We start from the raw sequence: 17,047 nt of genomic DNA, 5'->3' as shown, positions 1-17,047 counted from the left end.
AGACATTTTGTCATCTTTTTTCCTCTTTCCAATTTTTTTAAGGGCAGACTTTTTTTGTGCAACAGATAGGAAGTGTAGCCTCGCAGTTTATATGCAATCCTATTCAAAACCAGCAAATGGCTTCTGTTGACTTATGACATCTACTGGGGTAAATGCTGCAAAGAAGTAGACTTTCTAGTCCAGCAAGTGAAAGGAGAGAAGAAGGTCTCTGCATGCTGGAGATGTGAGTTCAAGCACCAAGCCAACTGCAGCCTTGTGTGACCCTGAGCATATGACTTCTGTGTCCAAGTTTTCCAATTATAAAATGGCCCCTAAGCAGCACTTCTTGAAATCACAGGAAAACAAATTAGTGTTTTATTACTAAACTGTTGGGACCTATTTTGGGCAAGTTGGAAGGTCAGCCTAAGTCTCTGTTGATATAAGAGCATCTATCTCTACACAGCTATTTTCTGTGCCAGACTAAAATGGGAGGCAGGCTCTTTCCGAACAAAGTACTTGAGTTTGCAATTAATGGTAAGGTCATGAGTATTTCCTAAGGACTTGCATTTTGCAGCATGGGGCATTGGTTCGGATACACCACTTATGCTTATTAGCAGTGCTGATAACCCATGAAGCGTTGGAAGCATTTTTCTTGTGTTGGAAGGTAATTGTACAAATTGACATGTTGTCACATAAGTGTGTCTTGAAAGATGAATGAGACAGAGGCTGCTGCTCTGTGACCTGTAATTCCCTGGGCTGCCAGATGCAGAGGAGATCACCTCAAGAAACAGGTGGGGTGCCTTTGGTAATCCTCAGATGGGGAGCAGTTTACAATGATTTCATCCCGTATCATCCAGCGAATGTGGTGAAGGTCCCAATGCCACATCACACATTGAGAGGAAGAGTCCCAAGAGCCTAACTAACTTCTATGGTGTGTGTGCAGGTCCTCTCCTTGCGGAGCTCGCCTGTACTCAATTATTCTTTAGAGCAGCTTCTTTTGCCCTGCGAAAGAGAGAGGTTAGAGGTATTACCCTCATGGGGTAACGTGAACTCCTGCGCATATTTGCTACAAATATGAAAAGGATTCACTTTGCAATTTGGAAAATAAACTAATAAAGTTTCTTTGACATAGCACAAGCGGCTATTGAGGAAAATGTTTGGAGTCCGGGTTGTTGAGGTGGAGAAAGGGGAATGCTTTTTTGACCAAAAAAGATATTTCAGCTCTCACAGGTCAAAAGATTTAAATAATGAATTTGACTACAGGACAGATGGATTCCGAATACTAAGTAGCAATACATGTTCTCTCTCGGGGCTTTCCATCTGTGGTTTACCAGCCATGCCACAACGAAAGCCTTTCGCTTTTCTGTGAAAGTGAGTCCATTTCTTAGAGTCTTCCCACAACATTACATCAAGTGGTGCTTTCCTGTGCATGCGTTTTAAGTTGCTTGGGGCACGCAGCTCATGTGAGCCGCTATCTTTAACAAAGGGAAACAGAGGGATGCTGGTGCCCAAGGGCAACACTGGCCTGCGACAGTGCAATGAGCCGGTTTCAGGTCTGGAAGTGGGAGGGTGCATTGTACCTTTGCTTTGCTAGGGGTTGTTAAGTTGGGTGAGAAAAGGATGTATCAGCCTAGGCTTAGTGCTGCCATCAGGTTACCGCATGGCTTTCATTGAGTTTGTTCAAGGTACGTTGTTGTGTGAGCCAAAATAGAGTAAAGCCTGTCAAGTCTCCGTATTGCGTTGGTCTCTCCTCATCTGAGTGCTTTGGAAAGGAGCACTCGTATGCCCTGAGGGATGTGGCTGAAAGTAAAACTGCCACTTTGGTTGGGGGCAATGGTTTGGAGTGACTCGTCTTTGCGTGCTGATAGATTTAGTCAAACATCCAGAAGAATGAATGGATTTTATTTAATATATAAACATGGTATGTGATGACAAAAACTCTGTTATTACAAAATTCCTAAGTCCTTTGAATGATAACAAACAACTGCCATCTAGGATTTACTTGCCTCCGAAAGTAGCTGGAAACCTAAAGCAATTGGAAGTATGGATTTTTGCAAGAGTAGTAGGCTGTTGCATTAAGATGTATTCAGTACGCACCGTGAAGTAGCCCAGAAGTAAGAAAATCCAATCAGTCTAAATTAGCTTAACAACATATTGCAAAGCAACTGCTAGGTCACTTCTTACATCTCTAAACTATCACAGCTTCTTGCAGTTGCAAAAACTTTATAGATGGAAAACTGTTTTTTGACAAGGCTTCTGTCAGTTACAGCAGCACCAAAGAGGCTGCGCAAAACAACTTCATGTGATAGATAGCAAGGAAATGTCTGCAGGACTTCTTACTAAGGAAGCAGTGAACCTTTCCACCAGGAAATGGTTACCCTTCACATCTGCACGGGTATCATTCACATTTTTAAGGTGGCTGCAACCTTGGCTGCTTTCCTCAAGCAGATGCCCTTTAGGGTTCACTGAAGACTAGATATGGACTCAGAAAATATCTGACACCTAGAGTAATGGACATGAGAGAAGACAAGAAAAGGCTGATGTTTAAAGTAATTTACGGCACCTCAGTAATCTTATCTGACAAATGCTGTGAGCTAAATGCCCTACCCAATAGGGTATGTTGCAGCTGTAGATTGAAAGGCAACAGAGAACAGAAGAGAAATTAATAAATAAACCAGTATTTTTCACAGACATCATTCAAGATTAGCAAATATGCAATAAACTTTTTTTGATAGTAATAGATAAAATGTCTTTAAAAATGGTACACAGTTATTTACAATCTAAACAGGAGACGGGCTTAATTATTTAGTTGCAGCTTGGCTTTTTTTTTTTTTTTTTTTTTTAAAAAACAAACAAACCAACAAAACCAAACCCAACAATTTCCCTATCCTGTTCAAATTGGTGAGTAAGCCTAGATTGCATCAGGTGAGATCTAAACTGCCCCTTGTCTTAAATGCCACGGAGGCTGAGCCTGTGCAGCCCTCCCACAAGATACTGGTGCAGCAGTGGCGCACAGCTACCCAGCTCTGAGGCTCCTTGGGGGTATTGCTTCAACAAAAGCCAACTGTGCTATTGCCAAATGGTTCTGGATTGTGTGTGATGCGAGAACAGGACAACAAAATTCCTTCTCCTTCAAAACCTCCTACCATCAGCAAAGTTTACTGCTTCGCTATTTTCAACCAGTTGCTCTTGACTGACTTGGGGCTGAACCAGCGAGGCACTGGCCCGAGGAAACTGCAGTTCTTGGCTTTCTAGACATTCATGGAAAACCGGGATATAGTCTGCACCCCTTTTTTTTTTTGTGTGTGTGTGTGTGTGGAGGGATAGGACCCAAGGAGAGGTTCAGTTTAAAATACTCCATGGAAGCCACAGGGGAGCGCTTAAATAAAGACGAGCTGCATCGAGCAGAGCTTGACCACAGTTTTTGTTCCATCCTGAAAAGGGTAAGTCCAGGTAACCCAACATTAACATAGCAGAGAGCGCTATTTTTAACCGGTCAGATTTCCACAGCCTGTTCTTTCGCACTGTAAGTACCAGCTCCTGTCAAAAGTGGAAGTCCCCTTTTTTGGTGGAATATTTGGTAAAAAACAAAATGTTGATATCAAGTGCATTTAAAGAATGCACGTTCCCTTACATTAGCACATTCAGTGCTTAGCCCTGTCAAAGCAACTCCCATTTTTGGAGGACTGGGTGAAAATGTTCTACCTCATTCTGTACACAATAACATGCAGTTGGTGAAACCAGGCAATGAAAGGATGTACTGTAGAGAGAGAAAAGTGGAAAAGGTCACAAATCTCACTTTGCAGAGAGTCCTTTAGTTTTCTTTTGTGTTTGTGTGGTTTTTTTTTTTTTTTTTTTTTTTTAGCTGCCATTTGTCACATTCAGTAGTCACTGTCAGGGTACGGAGAAACAGCAAGAACTTCTCATGCTCCTGAAATGCGGTGGCTTCTGCTACCAACAAAGTCCTCGATGGTGATGATGAGAGCCTGGGCACTCACCAGCTTTCAGCACTCTGGCACAGAGTAGCTAAGTCCCAGGCTCACTGCTTTCCCCAATGTAGGAGCTCAAAACACTGACAGACTGTCACAGAGGACTGTCCAAAGTGGTCAGCTGGTGTGTGGATACAGCCAGTGGCTGGAACAGAAATCCAGCAGATTTTGCTGTCTCTTGTGTTGGAGAAGCTTTTTTTTTTTTGCCATCTCTCTTGGCACACTCTGCAGAAATCTGTCACTTGTATTACAAGCAATGCTGCCACTGATACAGGGGGTGATGCTTCTCTTGACACATCTCCAGCTGCCCAAATTGCTGGCAGACTTTCCATTTAGACAGGTGCTGTAAAAATAAAACAACTTTTTAGAAAAGAATTCCCCAGAAATAATCATATCCTAGAGTTGTTTTTCCTGTGTAACTGGTGGAAGAAGTTGCAAAGCCATGGAAAAGATGTATTCATGCTACTGAGAGAGAATCAGCCGAGGTGAAGCCCTGCCTCGATACCCGAGGCACTGAGGGCCCTCTGCCCTTGTGCCACAGACTGAAAGTGCCTCTTGCTCTGCAAATGTGAGAAGCGGTCTCTTGCTAACATCCCCCTCCCTTGTGAAGGGATGTCAGTGTCACCTTTTGTTCGTTTTAAGCTACTTCAGAGAATGAGGCACACAAAACTTATCTGTGGCTAAGGGAAACCAGCTTCCCAAGGCTCCTCTACAGGCAGTGAAGGGATCCCTCCAGAGAGCAATTCAGAATTGCTCCAGCTCTCAGTTTCTCCTCAGTGGATCATCCTACCCCACTGACTGTAATGGGTGTCTGGAGAGACTAACCCCACCAGGATGAAGTTACTCTTCTTCACAACCTGCCTTCCCCATAGTTTTCAAAACTTTTTTCTTTGTAACAGCAAAGTTAGTCTCACTAGGTTCTTTTTGTTTTTGCAGTATTCAGGATTCCCACCCCCATGAAACAATCTGACCTTCTTTATAAAGTGAAACCCATAGAAGCAGAAACATATTTACATCAGTACTGAAAAAGCAAAATGCCGTGGCAGAGTGTCCCTGGGGGTGCGACCTCCACAGTGCCTTACTCCCCATCTACCATGCACAACTTGCTCGAAAATCTCAAATGATCATTGAAGTAAGCTAGAATTTCTCCAAGAGCCCATCTTTTTGCCTCAAGGTAGTACCAGCTATTTCTAAATAATTCCTGACAGATACTGGTTTCCTCTTTTGTTAAGAATAAAACATAACGACAACAAACCTGGACTGATGGACACTTGACAGCCTGCACAAACTCTCTGCCTTGGTGTTTAAGTACCATTATGCTTTGAAAGGCCTTTTTTCCTAACATGTAGCTTAAATCTCCCTTGTTTAAGCCTGTTGTGCCTCAAGTGCTGCATCTGCTGGGTTAGGACAATAACTAACTTGTCCCATCCTCTTTAAGGACTCCCTGAAGATGGTTGTTATTGTGTCCTTAATCAGCCTTGTTGTCTCCAGCCTAAACAAACATAACTAATCTTTTATCAGAGGTCACATTCCCTAGATCGTTCTCATTTCTCTGGTGTTGGTCCAAGTTGCTCTCAAATTGGGATGCCCAAAAGATACTGCCTTCCATGCTTTACAAGGCTCTGTTGGCAGAAAACAGCCCTCAGAGGTGGGACAGTTTTTCTGATAGCAGCGAACCACCAAAGCTGCTGTCCCACCTCCTCTTCCACAAATGGTGCAGAGACATGCCAAGGACAAGATAGTTTCTGGAAGGCAAGTGTTTTTATTTTGTTGTTAACGAACAAATCATGCGACAGCAGCCTTCAATAGAAGATAAATATTTACTCCTATTTATGTCACAGAGGTTTTTCTACTTTATGGGCTAAATCGAGGGATCTAATAAAACAGGGCCTAGTATACATAAGTCTGGAGAAGAAAAAGTTGACATTACATGAACTGCTTATGTTACATTAATGCAGCTCACAGGAACGGAAGGAGAAAACGTTTCTTTATCTTAAGGAAGAAAATCCATCCTCCTTTCTACATTATGCTCCACAGGAAACAGTGTAATGCCTGTTTGATGGTTAGCAAACAAATGTTATGGGTCAGGCGCTGGGGTTGCGTGATGGGTCTGGAAAATAACTGATCATTGACCCAGTTTGTACGACCACCAAAGAAGTTCCAGAAAAAGTTTTTTAATTTAAGGGTTATTTTGCTTCTGCTTGATATTATGTATTGGGTACATTTGCAGCATCTGCTAGGGAAAACTCTACTTTCACTATCACGGTTTTGGTGGAACCACAGTATTTTCTGCCTGTTCTGCAGAGATAACCAGGCAACAATAATTTGCTTCAGTAGAAACTACCAAATGAGATATAAAATAGGCAGATATTTCATCCTCTCTGTACTCTTGCAAGTCCCCTGTGCTGAGTTTTTTTTTCCAAATTTGTCCTGGATTTTTTTGCCCTGTTTTTATTTTCCTCCGACTATAAATAATAAGTGAATTTGTAAACTAGCTGGCCTGCAATATTGCTTTCTTGCTTATAAAAAATAAAAACACGTTGAAGGTCTAAACTGCATATTTTTTTTTCTCTAGGGAAGGGGAGTGCTTAGTACTTTTTAAACTGGATGTATATATGTGCAGGTTCATAGACATGAGGCATATGATATTCCTGTACCCCAGCTAAAGACCTTCTAGGATATGGTGCCTAAAAAGCCAGAGAACAACCATTTGGTGACAGGCACTGACACGATATGAAGTGATAAATGGTCAGTGTTGTCCAGACTTGAAAAATTAGCATTTAAAACAGATATTTTCCAAGTTTGGCTCTGCCTGGCTTATAGCGTACCTCACCCATCTCGATGGCAACACTAGCTGCAGCACAGTTGTAGAACGGGAGGGGAGGGTGGCTTCAGCCTGTACGCTCCGTGTCCCCTGTCGATTCGTCATGTCCTTTGGCCTGAACTGTTGAAGGAAATTCTGGGAACTGAGACTCTCAGGCTGCTTTTGGCAACGCTTACAGAGCTCAAGGAAAAGGGCTGAGAGAAGAAGTAGGGCTACTGCTTTACACGCTTGAGTTTGTAACATCCAGCAAGTCTAATCCAAAGGCTTTGTGCTGAAGTTTTGAGTACTGAAGCTATGAAGTTACTCTTGAGACAAATACAGTAACATATTTTTAATACTTACAGTTGAGTTCTCCTTTGTCTTCATTTGGTTGGACATCTGTTGAAACAAAGGCACTATTTTAAGCACGTAGGATAGATAACTACAGTCTTTAGCCAAACGGGATAAATATTAAGCAACATGAACCAAAGCTGAGGGTTCAATGTGCTAAATGTTCTTTGGACAGCAAAATGCAGTCCATACTTTGTTTGCTTACAATCTAGGTCACCATTTCAGCAAGGATAGATTTTGGGCTTGAAGCAACAGCCCTGCTCCATATTTTGGGACAGAGTCCTGCACCACTCTTGGGTTGTTTCTGAAGGAAGGACATGGCTCCTAGCACAGCTGCTGCAGATGCTGAGCAAGATCACTACCCTGCTTTCTCCTGCTCTTTTCTGAAGCACCTGGGCTTGCTAGCCATGAGGAGGAGGGCATGGATTGAAAATGTGGTTTGTCCTTGTTCATGAGAAGTGTGGTTGCCCCACCCCCTTTTCTTAGATGTTAGCTCTTGTATACCTGCAAAGTGGCTTATAGAAGTACTCAGATACATCAGCAGACTGAGTCTTGTTCACAAGATGTCCTTTAGAGCTACCTTTTTGTTCTACCTTGCCAAGCACTGAAGAGTCCCACACATAGGCAAATGCAGCAATACAAGGGTATGAATGTGTAATGTGCAGTGACAGTGAGATATGCTTTATTTCTAACTTGTAGAAAGCTGCTTGGTCCCAGTGGAATCTTCAGCCCTTAATTGCCCAGCCAGTGACTTTAAAGCTCTTGGGATTGATTTATCTTCTGATTTCTGCTTTGGATTGTGCTAAGTAGAGACAGCTACTGACCCCAGTCCTGTTCCATGGAGGAGCATCCCCTCCATTTGTCCAGAAACAGCCTGCAGGGATCATAGCTCAAGAACTATGGCCTGAACAGGCACAAGGTCTGAGTTACTCTCATATCCAGCAGTTAACTCCTGTGAGGCGCAGATGCACTAGCAGAAAACCATAATGAATAACATGTTCTGGGGCATTATATGTCCTCCCCAGGGAACCCCAGAATTTTGATAACAGCATGATTTCCTGCTGTTGTGTGCAGAGAATTTACTCGTACCTTCTAGCAATACACTGGATGACATTAAATATTTTGGCAAATGAAAAAGCATTCTCCAGACTGAGTCATGCAAATGAAGGGCCTCATTACCTGTGTAGGACACTAGTTTAGAGGACCTCCGTCTCCACAGCCAGCAGCTTAAAACAGCTAGAAGACCTATCACAATGACAACAGAAACGATGCCAGCTGCTTGAGCACCTCGTCCACTTTTTTCTAGGTTTTTGTGACTTTCTGTGCTAGAACTATTGTTTCGTGGCTCCTCTGTGTCTAGAACAAAATAGAAACAGGATGTAATAAGGTGTAAATTTTCACATTTCATACCAAGCAAATATTTGACCGCATTTTATATGCACAAAAAGATTCTGAAGGACTAAATATTTGTGCTGTTCGTATCATTGTGATTCTGGTGGTATTACTTCTGAGCAAGGCACATCTCCAGCTTACACTGTCTAATAACACAATGCCAGTCTATTCCTCCCTGTCATCATACTGCCTACATCCCTCTTTCTTCCTTTTTGTTGCTCTTTCCTGCCAGCCTTGGGAGACTGTATGCTTGAGCTTGTAGCTAGACTCAGTTGAAAATAAATCTATACAGAATCTATAACGTAAATCTGATGGTATTCAGAAAAGTGGGTGAAAAACTGTTTCCCTGAAGTTAGTGATGAATCTCCACTGATTGCTGCAAACTGAGGGTTTCAAATCACATCTCTTGCTCTTTCAAGTGTGGTAGTGCTTTTAGAAACCAAGGAAAAAAAAAAAAAGAGAAGGTCTTTTCCCCTGGAATACAATATGACAGAATGCCATTAGGAAACTAATGACAAGGTTACTTAGTTTTCCTTTAATTTGGGATGACAGCAAGGGTATGCTATCATACAAACACTCTACTGCGCAATTTTTGCTTGCGCAAACAATTTTTGTTCCTGGAAATAGTTTAATCTATATCCCCTGGCTATGTTTGTGGGATCAGTGTCGTTAAGTCCGGAGTATGTGATTCCTTGGTGTATTCAGGTAAACTAACTGTGGGTATCCAGCTACATGGATGCAAACAATCGAGCCTCTTTGCACCAGGGTGCAGGAACCACAAGAGAAAGGTGTGGTGGGAGGCAGGACCAGGAACAGCAATGAGACTGAACAGCCGCCTCCAGATAAGCTCTCCTACTCCAGATAGCTTCTCTACACAGCTGTTTGGAAATCATGAAATTCACCATTGCTACTATAGTTTTTTTTAGTGTTTTTTTTTTTTTTTAAATAGCTTTCTGGTTTTGTGAAGAGTGGCTAAATACTTGTTTTTACTATTGATCACTCATATCAGCAATAAATAGCTTCTTATGCTTGTGCTATTAGGTGTATTGTTCTACTGGGCTAATATTACCTGTTTGCTACAGGCCTACTTTAAATAGTGCACTGTGTTAAATGGAGTTTTGCAGACTGAAAACAGAACTTTGAAACTAGGCAGAGTAAAAAGCAAATGTGAGTGCTGCAAAGCAGTCGGGTAGGGGTTCAGGAATTGTGGATCTACTGACGGTGCCCCCTGAAAAAGAACCTGACTCCCCAAGGAGTACATACTCCCCTATGTACCCAAGGAGCCGAAGGGCGAAGCCCAGTGCCTGCCTCGGACGCAAGGGCTTCTCAATGCCGTTGTCATAACATGCTTGATAGGGTGTTCACTTCAGTGTGGAAGAAGTCAGAAGTAAACATAAAGTCCATAGCTAAGCATAACTAGCTTGAAACAAAAACTGCGCTCCTCTTGGCACTTTTGGGAACTGCTGAATTAACGCATACCCCTCGTTAGTGCGTATCTACAGACAGAAACACACTGGTTATCTATCTGCTATCTAGAAAACATGAAGTATCATGAGGGGACTTACAGTTGGCTGATAGATTTTCCCGCAGTATTTTATTTTCTATGGAGCACTCTATTTGCATGTTAGAAGTGGCTTTAACCTTCAGTGTGCTAAAAACACTGTAAGTGCCATCGGCGTGGGAGGTGATGTTTAGCTCTGATGGAGGCAGGTGGCTGTTATCCGTTTTATTTATCCAGTAAACATTGGGCTCTGGGTATCCATTGCCGGACCTGCAGCTGAAAGTCACCTCCTCTCCAGTGCTGTCACCGTTTCTTATCGGTCCACTGAGTACTGGTTGGCTATAACTAGCTGGAGAGTAAGAGAAAAAGAAACAGTCATCGACACGTTGAAACGTATTGAAAAGACAAAAATTTTGATGTGGGTTCTGAAGCAGAAGTTCTGGGTTTCACACGACCACCATGACTTGAAAGGGAAACACCTGCAGGCTTGGTATGTAAGCCAGAGAGCTGAGAGAATTACTGGAAGGGCGGAAGGCTGAAGCCTAACCCAAAGGAAGAAAGCAACTTCTTAAGCTGCTGTCACCCAGCCATGTGTAAGAGCCCCTAGATTAATGAAAACCAAGATGAAAAAACCCCCACGCTGGATAAACAGATGTTACGGGTATTCTCCCAGTTTTACATTCCCTATCTGTAACGTTTAAATTAAGGAGACTTCATTTCAGCAAGGGGCTGAAGTATGTTTCAAAGTCAAGGGTATGCTTAAATGTAATATTGAAATGGCATGAACTTGAAAAGCTGGAATGAGAATTTGGGCAAATATATGCAAGTGGTACAAGTTCTTACCTGCTAAACTGAGAACCACTTCTGCCTGGTGAATCATTCTGGTATATTCAGTCTTCTGCAGTACTACGCATTTGTACGTATGTTCATCGCTCTGGCTGACGTTTAGTAGTAGCAGAGAAAAATCGCCATTTTCCAATCTATCCCAGAATAACTGAGTCCTGTTTTTAAAGTGAATACACTGTTCACTTTCGTTGTCTTGACCAGAGATCAGTGCATGTACAACTGAACACTCTTCTTGATCATCAGCTATTTGCCAATATACCCGTAGATTTTTTAAGTGCAATTCTCTTCCTCGATAAATGCAACTCAGTGTAGCGTTGTCTCCAAGTTTACTGACTATGATCTTCTCCTCCAGTGCAATAACTACAAGATTAAAAGAGCGAGAGAAAAAAGGGAGGTTATGTGGAAAAAATGTCACTCTTTTCAAGTATATTCTACCACGTGTGGGCTCGGGTGTTAGTACTTATAACAAGCAGGTGGGTGTGCTCACTTCATAGTCATTCCTACCTCCTGACTTGCCGGTGGCTAATTCTCTTTGTGTCTGTTTGCCTGTATATTTTCCAAAGGGACCTTTTACTATATAAAGCCTTCTGCTTATTTTGTTCTCTGAGGACCAACCAGTCTAAGTGTTCCCAGCCCTGTGGATACCTGCAGGTTTCACTTTGCCCACTGACTGGGACTAACTGCAGACACATATTCAAGTCCCAGGGCTTTAATAATCCCTTTTTTTAAATTAAGAAAAATGCCAGATAACACCAGGTAAATCATAAGAAGTGGAAACACTGGTAAGAAAAAGAGTGCTACCATTATTTTGAGACCCAAAAAATTAAAAAGGGGAGTAAAAAACCAGTGTTTTTCAAAGTGGGCATGTCATAGCAATCACATTTTATTGCTACCATCAGTATCATCCTCTCAACAAATACACCCAGCTGGCAAACCAGCAAGCCCAGATACCTCCAGTGACAAATTCGTTAGACATTTACAACCTCTCATGGCCATTTGAGGTAGACCAGCACAGCGTCTGGCTTTCAGGGCACTTTTCCTGGCCTCCAGACATGAGAAAGGCAACATCTTCTCCTGGTGAGCAATGAGAAGGCGTGAGCTGGCTGACAAGTGGTGCAGAAGGTGCAGGTCAGCTACTCCGAAAGGGCCAGGGTGGCTCTGACCGCAGCCTCCCTGCTGGGAGGGATGCATCACCTCTCCTCCACCCCAGCAGCCGAAACCTCTCTGGTGCAACTGGTTGCTGAGACCAAAGCAAGGTGCCAGTTGTGAATGTCGGACTGTGGGGTGAGGTGTGGGGGGGGGTCAGGCATGGGGTTGGATGGGAGAGATTACAGCTGGGCAAAGGGATTATGCAGGTGGCTGAATTAGGGAAAGAAAGATGAAAAGAGTGAGGGTTTGGAAATGTGGAAACAGTGCACGCTGAGGTGGGAAGGAGATGGCAATGTTAAAGGGAGAACATGTCTTTGTGTTGGTGCACTGGACTCAGAAATAGCACATCTACACGTCTGAGTTGGACACCCGGACTTAAAAATACTACAGAAGCAAATGCAGTACTTGCAGGGAGGAAGGCAGTATGTTCTCCAGGCCCTTATCCTCTGCTGTGTGAGACAAGAAGTAATGGGCTTGAACTGCAACAAGGATGCTGCAGCTCAGACTTTAGGAAACCCATCGTAGCCGCAGGAAAAGTGATGCTCTGGAAAGCCTTGCCTGGGAAGATGAGGGCACCTCCCTCACTGGTGTTATTGAGTAACGGGCCAGCTGGCATCTATTGAAACGGAACCTGGCACAGTTTGTTCTGACTTCGGGGCCGGGGACTTTCCTTCACTACTTTGTTGAGGTCCTTCTCAGTGATTAAGCAAGAACAGAGGAGAGACAACTCTGAAAACATTTAAATATCACCAAGTGATGTTCTTTAACCTTACCTTTGTTTTGAAAGGGATTTTTGGAACTGTAGTAAAAGAATTACTAATATTGGGTACCTGATACAGTGGTGTATAATTCTAGTCATAATATGAGTATGGACTGCTTATCAACAGCACTTATTACCCCACTTCTAAGGCCTTTTGTTGACAAAGTTAAATATGCAGGGATGTCTGTAAAGCAAGCAGATCAATCTAAGCAAGAGCATCCATAAGGTCCTCTGTTATTCTCCATACTGAAACTGATAGAAACAGATTTTTCTTCTTGCCCTGATGCGTGTCATGCTGAGGAATTGTACGTACTACAAATACCCTGTGTATCTGGCCAAACACATTAAAGGAGGTCAGCTTCATTTTTAACTGAAGTGTTCTGAACTTACCAGCTCTCAGGATATGAAGGAGCAGTAACAGAAATCCATAGCTAAAATAAAAAAAGCAAACAAGAGTGTTACATGATAGACTTTAGCATCTCTGTTGTTTATATAAGCAATAAACCTAATATTGATTATTCCAGTATAGCAGCAGAAGTAAGTAAATTAGGTACTGCTACTATGTAATGTCCCATTAAGTATTTGCATTTTTGACAGCTGCAAAACTTCTATTCAAATGACATAACTCTGTGGGTGGGTGGCCAAGGCCACAAATAGCAGTAAAACACACTAATATTGGAATCAGAGCAGAAGGCATGAAGCTGGTGTTGTGCCTGTCTTTCTTGTGACAAATAGAACCATGTAGACTTAGTGGACAAATAGGCCCTGGAGGATATCTGGATCACTGAGAAAGGAGCACAGCTGCACAGGCCTAAATCCAGGTCAAAGCCCTGCATCCCACTGTTCCACTGAAACTCAGTGAGTTACAGTTTTATCTGGTTAAAGGATGAAAAGCAGCTGACCATGCTGCCCACCGTTTTGTGCACTCCGTAAAAATGTGTAAACAGGAAACGTGCTGATAGCAGGGAGCTGTGCAAAGGTTTTGCTGGAAGGAATTCAGTGTCTTTGATTGCATCAGCGGGGTAAATCTATGCAAGAATTTCCCAAGAGAGTTACACCTGCTAGATGGTATAGGAAAACCCAGTTTAACCTATCTACAAAGTCCGGGTGATTTAACTCTCATCCCATAGGGCTTTAAGAAAGATAAACATGCAGCACTTCCCTAAGAGTGACTTTAAAATAGCCTTTCACCCCCATGCGTAGCTATACATTGTGCTCTCCTTCCTCCAGACCGCTGTGGGAAAGGAAGACACTGGAAAGGTTTTGGAATGGGAGCTGTGTGGCTGCAGTTGCCCACCTTAATATTGCCCCGGGTGCAATAAGGCTGCGAAGCTGAGCCCTGGCCAGAGGGACACGAGCACCTGCTCATCCCCAGTTTCCCCAGCTCGCTTTTGCAAGCAAGCAGGACTGTGAGGCCACACTACCTGGGTGCAGCTGGTTCCCTTCCCCAGTTGTTCTCAGCCCTCAGCCAGGTCCAACACTGAGCCAAGGGCTGGGGCAATGGGGAGAGCTGCCCCCAGCAGCCCACATCCACCCAGGAGCGAGCGCCAGGGTCTCCCACCCAGACTCCTCGCCGCTTTCCCTCCAAACTAACCCTGCCCTGCCTGACCCTCCTCCCTCCAAGCTCTAACCCAAAGCCTACTCCCCCAGCAGCCATTTCTCACCTCGCTTTTCCCCCATCAGTTGTGCTTTACACCATCCCCTCTCTCTTCCAGGCCTCCTGCCCTTTCGCCATAGCTCCTGCCTCTTTGTCGAGCTGAGCATCAGGATTTATCCACCACCTCCCAGGCACAGCATCACTTCTGCCCAGCTTTACTCCTACCAGCTGCCTGGGCACAACTTGGGTCTCCTCTGCTGTGGAGGAGGGTCTCTAATTCCTACCTGCCCCCAAGAAAATTATGATATTCCCAAACATATTTGGCTTCTCATGGAGAAAGCAGAGGACACTCCTGACACAAAATCTACCTCTCATCTCCAGAGAATGAGATGGGGAAAGTTTAGGGAAGAGTCAGTTTGAACTGTATTACTTTTATATGAAGAAAACATTTTCTTTTCCTTTTCTGTGTCCTTTGAAATGGTTTCATAGATGAGGTTTCAAAAGTTTAAGTGGATGCCCAGCGTGGAATATTTCTGCTCTAATACTTATTTTAGTAAATCTGTTAATCAGCCCTAAAGTAAGTCTCCCAAGTAAGTGTACCTAAACGCTCCAGGGAGGCAGCTCCACTCTGTTCTGTCTCTGGCAGTGACTTTTGGTGGGTTTTGCACGTGGTCTTGTATTTCTGTTTTATTTGTATACTGTGCAGGTGCCATCACTTTTGTGCCAGGCTTGTAGATGTCTCATTTCAAGCTCACCTCAATGTAGTTCTTAATCCCATGGCTGCATTTGTTTTACGATTCCCAGCCCAATATAGTCAGTCACTTGAATTAAATGGAGAACAATAGTTGACTGGTCTTTATGGGACTCTTCAGGGCATTTCCCATGGCAGGCATTTACTGATGCCAAAAAACATTAAGCTAGTCAGCCAGAACTGATTCTCTAATGTAAGTATACAAAGCACGTTGTGATTTCTTGTTTTAATAAATGATGTCACAGTTGAGACTGGACAGATCTAGAGATGCTCATCCTCTTGCTTGGAGGCGGCTGCAGCTGCGGTGGTGTGGGGGCAGTGTCAGCCACCTGTTCCCCTGGGAGAGCTTTAATGCCAAGCTCCTGTCGGCAAAAGGGAGAAACCTCCCTTTTGCCCCACACGTATGCTCAGCTCCTGTGTCCATCACACTGGCAGTGAGCTCCACAAAGCGCAGGTGCATTAGTTTCTTAGGTTCTCTCTCTCCTTTATTTATTTGTTATAAATTTTTTTTTCCTTTTTCAATTCTTTCCCACACCTTCTCCTTCTATATGTTTTTTAAAACGTCATGTGAAACAGGAGAAAGTCGCGCTTCCTCATTCATACATTCTTGTTGGGTGAGATTATCCTTCCTACCGGCATTTCAAATTTTTCATGCACTATTTATTTTAGGGCCATGGGATGTTGCTGTTCTGGCACAGACTAGCCAGACAAAAGACATCCTCGTACTTGCAATAATAACTTCGGGGCTTTTGCTCCACTTTTCTCTCCTAACCTTGTAGCAACACCGCTCCTCTCCTACCAGCAGGTGCCCTAAACACGTTATCTCTGAAGCTTTTCTAAGGCTACACTAAGCTGGGCAATAAAAACGGGTGGGCTCGCTTGCCTTCTCCCATCGTTCCCACTCGGGCCAAAAGGCTCCTTCAGATGCCCATCAGCCGCCCGCAGCCCGTGAGGGGGCGATCGGAGCCGGAGCCGCGGCCGCGGGGGGGGCCCTGCCGAGCCCCGGCCGCCCGCCAGCGCCCTGCCGGGCACGTTTAACGCCGCAACCCGCTGCCCCGGCTCCGGGGGTCGGGAGGGGACCCCCCCGTGCATGCCTCGCCCCGTCGCCGTTTAAGAAGCCCACTCCCACCAGAACCCCCACCGCTGCATTGCAATGAAACTCGCAGTTTTCTAAGGGGGGTGTGTAGCCCTCTGCCCCCGAGCAAGCAGCCGGCCTGTGCCCCCCCGTGCCCTAGCGACACGCGTGAGGGGCGGCAGCTCCCCCTTTCCCCGGCGCCCGGGGCCGCCACTCACCCTCGGGACTCCATCGCAGCGGCGCGGCAGGCGGACGGCTGCCCCAGCCCGGCCGTGCCCAGGCGACGGCTGCCCGGTTTAGGCCATTCCCCTTTCCCTCCCACGCCTCCTCCCGCCGGGGATTTCCGCCTTCCGTGCGCAGCCGGAGCCGGTGCGCGGCCAGCCCGGCTGCCCCGGCACCCCGCCGCCCGGGGCACCCCGCCGCCCGGGGCGCCTTGCGGCCGGCCGCCGGCAAAGCCCTCCGCGGGGCCCGAGGGTCGGCCCCGCTCCCGCTTCGGCCTCGCACGCCGGGCGCTGCGGTCCGAGGGAGCCCGGCCCCGTCCCGGCGCCGTGGAGGGTCCCAGGCACTCGCCCGTCCCCGCTGAGCCCTTCCCAAAGCCTCGCCGGGGCTCCCGACCCCCGAAAAGCCGCCGCCCCCCGCGGGGAGGCTGCCTGTGCCCTATCGGGCGGGACGCCCCTCACCGCCGGCTCTGGGCGCTGCTGGGGAGGACCCGGGGAGCCAGGGCTGGGCACCGGCTCTTGTGACAGCATGCAGAGAGCCGCATCTTGTCGGCCTGTGCGAGGGAGCGAGCAATGGACTGCAACCAGGCTGCAGGCACGGGTCCTTGCAAAGCCTGCCAGGGAACCCGGGGCTCT

General features: G+C 45.4%; 1 protein-coding gene across 1 annotated transcript; it reads right to left on the bottom strand.

Moving 5' to 3' along the window:
* Positions 1-2,869: 2,869 nt before the first annotated feature.
* ICOSLG (inducible T cell costimulator ligand) lies at positions 2,870-16,488 on the bottom strand. The gene is made up of 7 exons (XM_082337849.1): positions 16,412-16,488; positions 13,161-13,201; positions 10,859-11,221; positions 10,080-10,364; positions 8,302-8,478; positions 7,135-7,170; positions 2,870-4,311 (listed from the first exon to the last, which is right to left on the bottom strand). Exons 1-7 carry the CDS (start codon positions 16,423-16,425, stop codon positions 4,301-4,303), a joined length of 927 nt encoding a protein of 308 aa, XP_082193975.1. The 5' UTR covers positions 16,426-16,488; the 3' UTR covers positions 2,870-4,300.
* Between the last annotated feature and the right edge of the window lie 559 nt (positions 16,489-17,047).

This window comes from Platalea leucorodia (assembly GCF_965183815.1).
Source record: "Platalea leucorodia genome assembly, chromosome: 2".
NCBI classification, from domain to species: domain Eukaryota; kingdom Metazoa; phylum Chordata; class Aves; order Pelecaniformes; family Threskiornithidae; genus Platalea; species Platalea leucorodia.
Note: the sequence above shows the minus strand (reverse complement) of the source record. Positions and strands in the feature narration are given on the sequence as shown.

Bases quoted from the DNA above. Each gene is read 5' to 3' on its own strand.
- ICOSLG (XM_082337849.1), bottom strand. The intron at 10,365-10,858 runs GTAAGAACTTGT...CTTACTCTCCAG, and splicing joins AGTGGTTCTCAGTTTAGCAG to CTAGTTATAGCCAACCAGTA. The intron at 7,171-8,301 runs GTAATGAGGCCC...TTGTTTCAACAG, and splicing joins TAAACTAGTGTCCTACACAG to ATGTCCAACCAAATGAAGAC.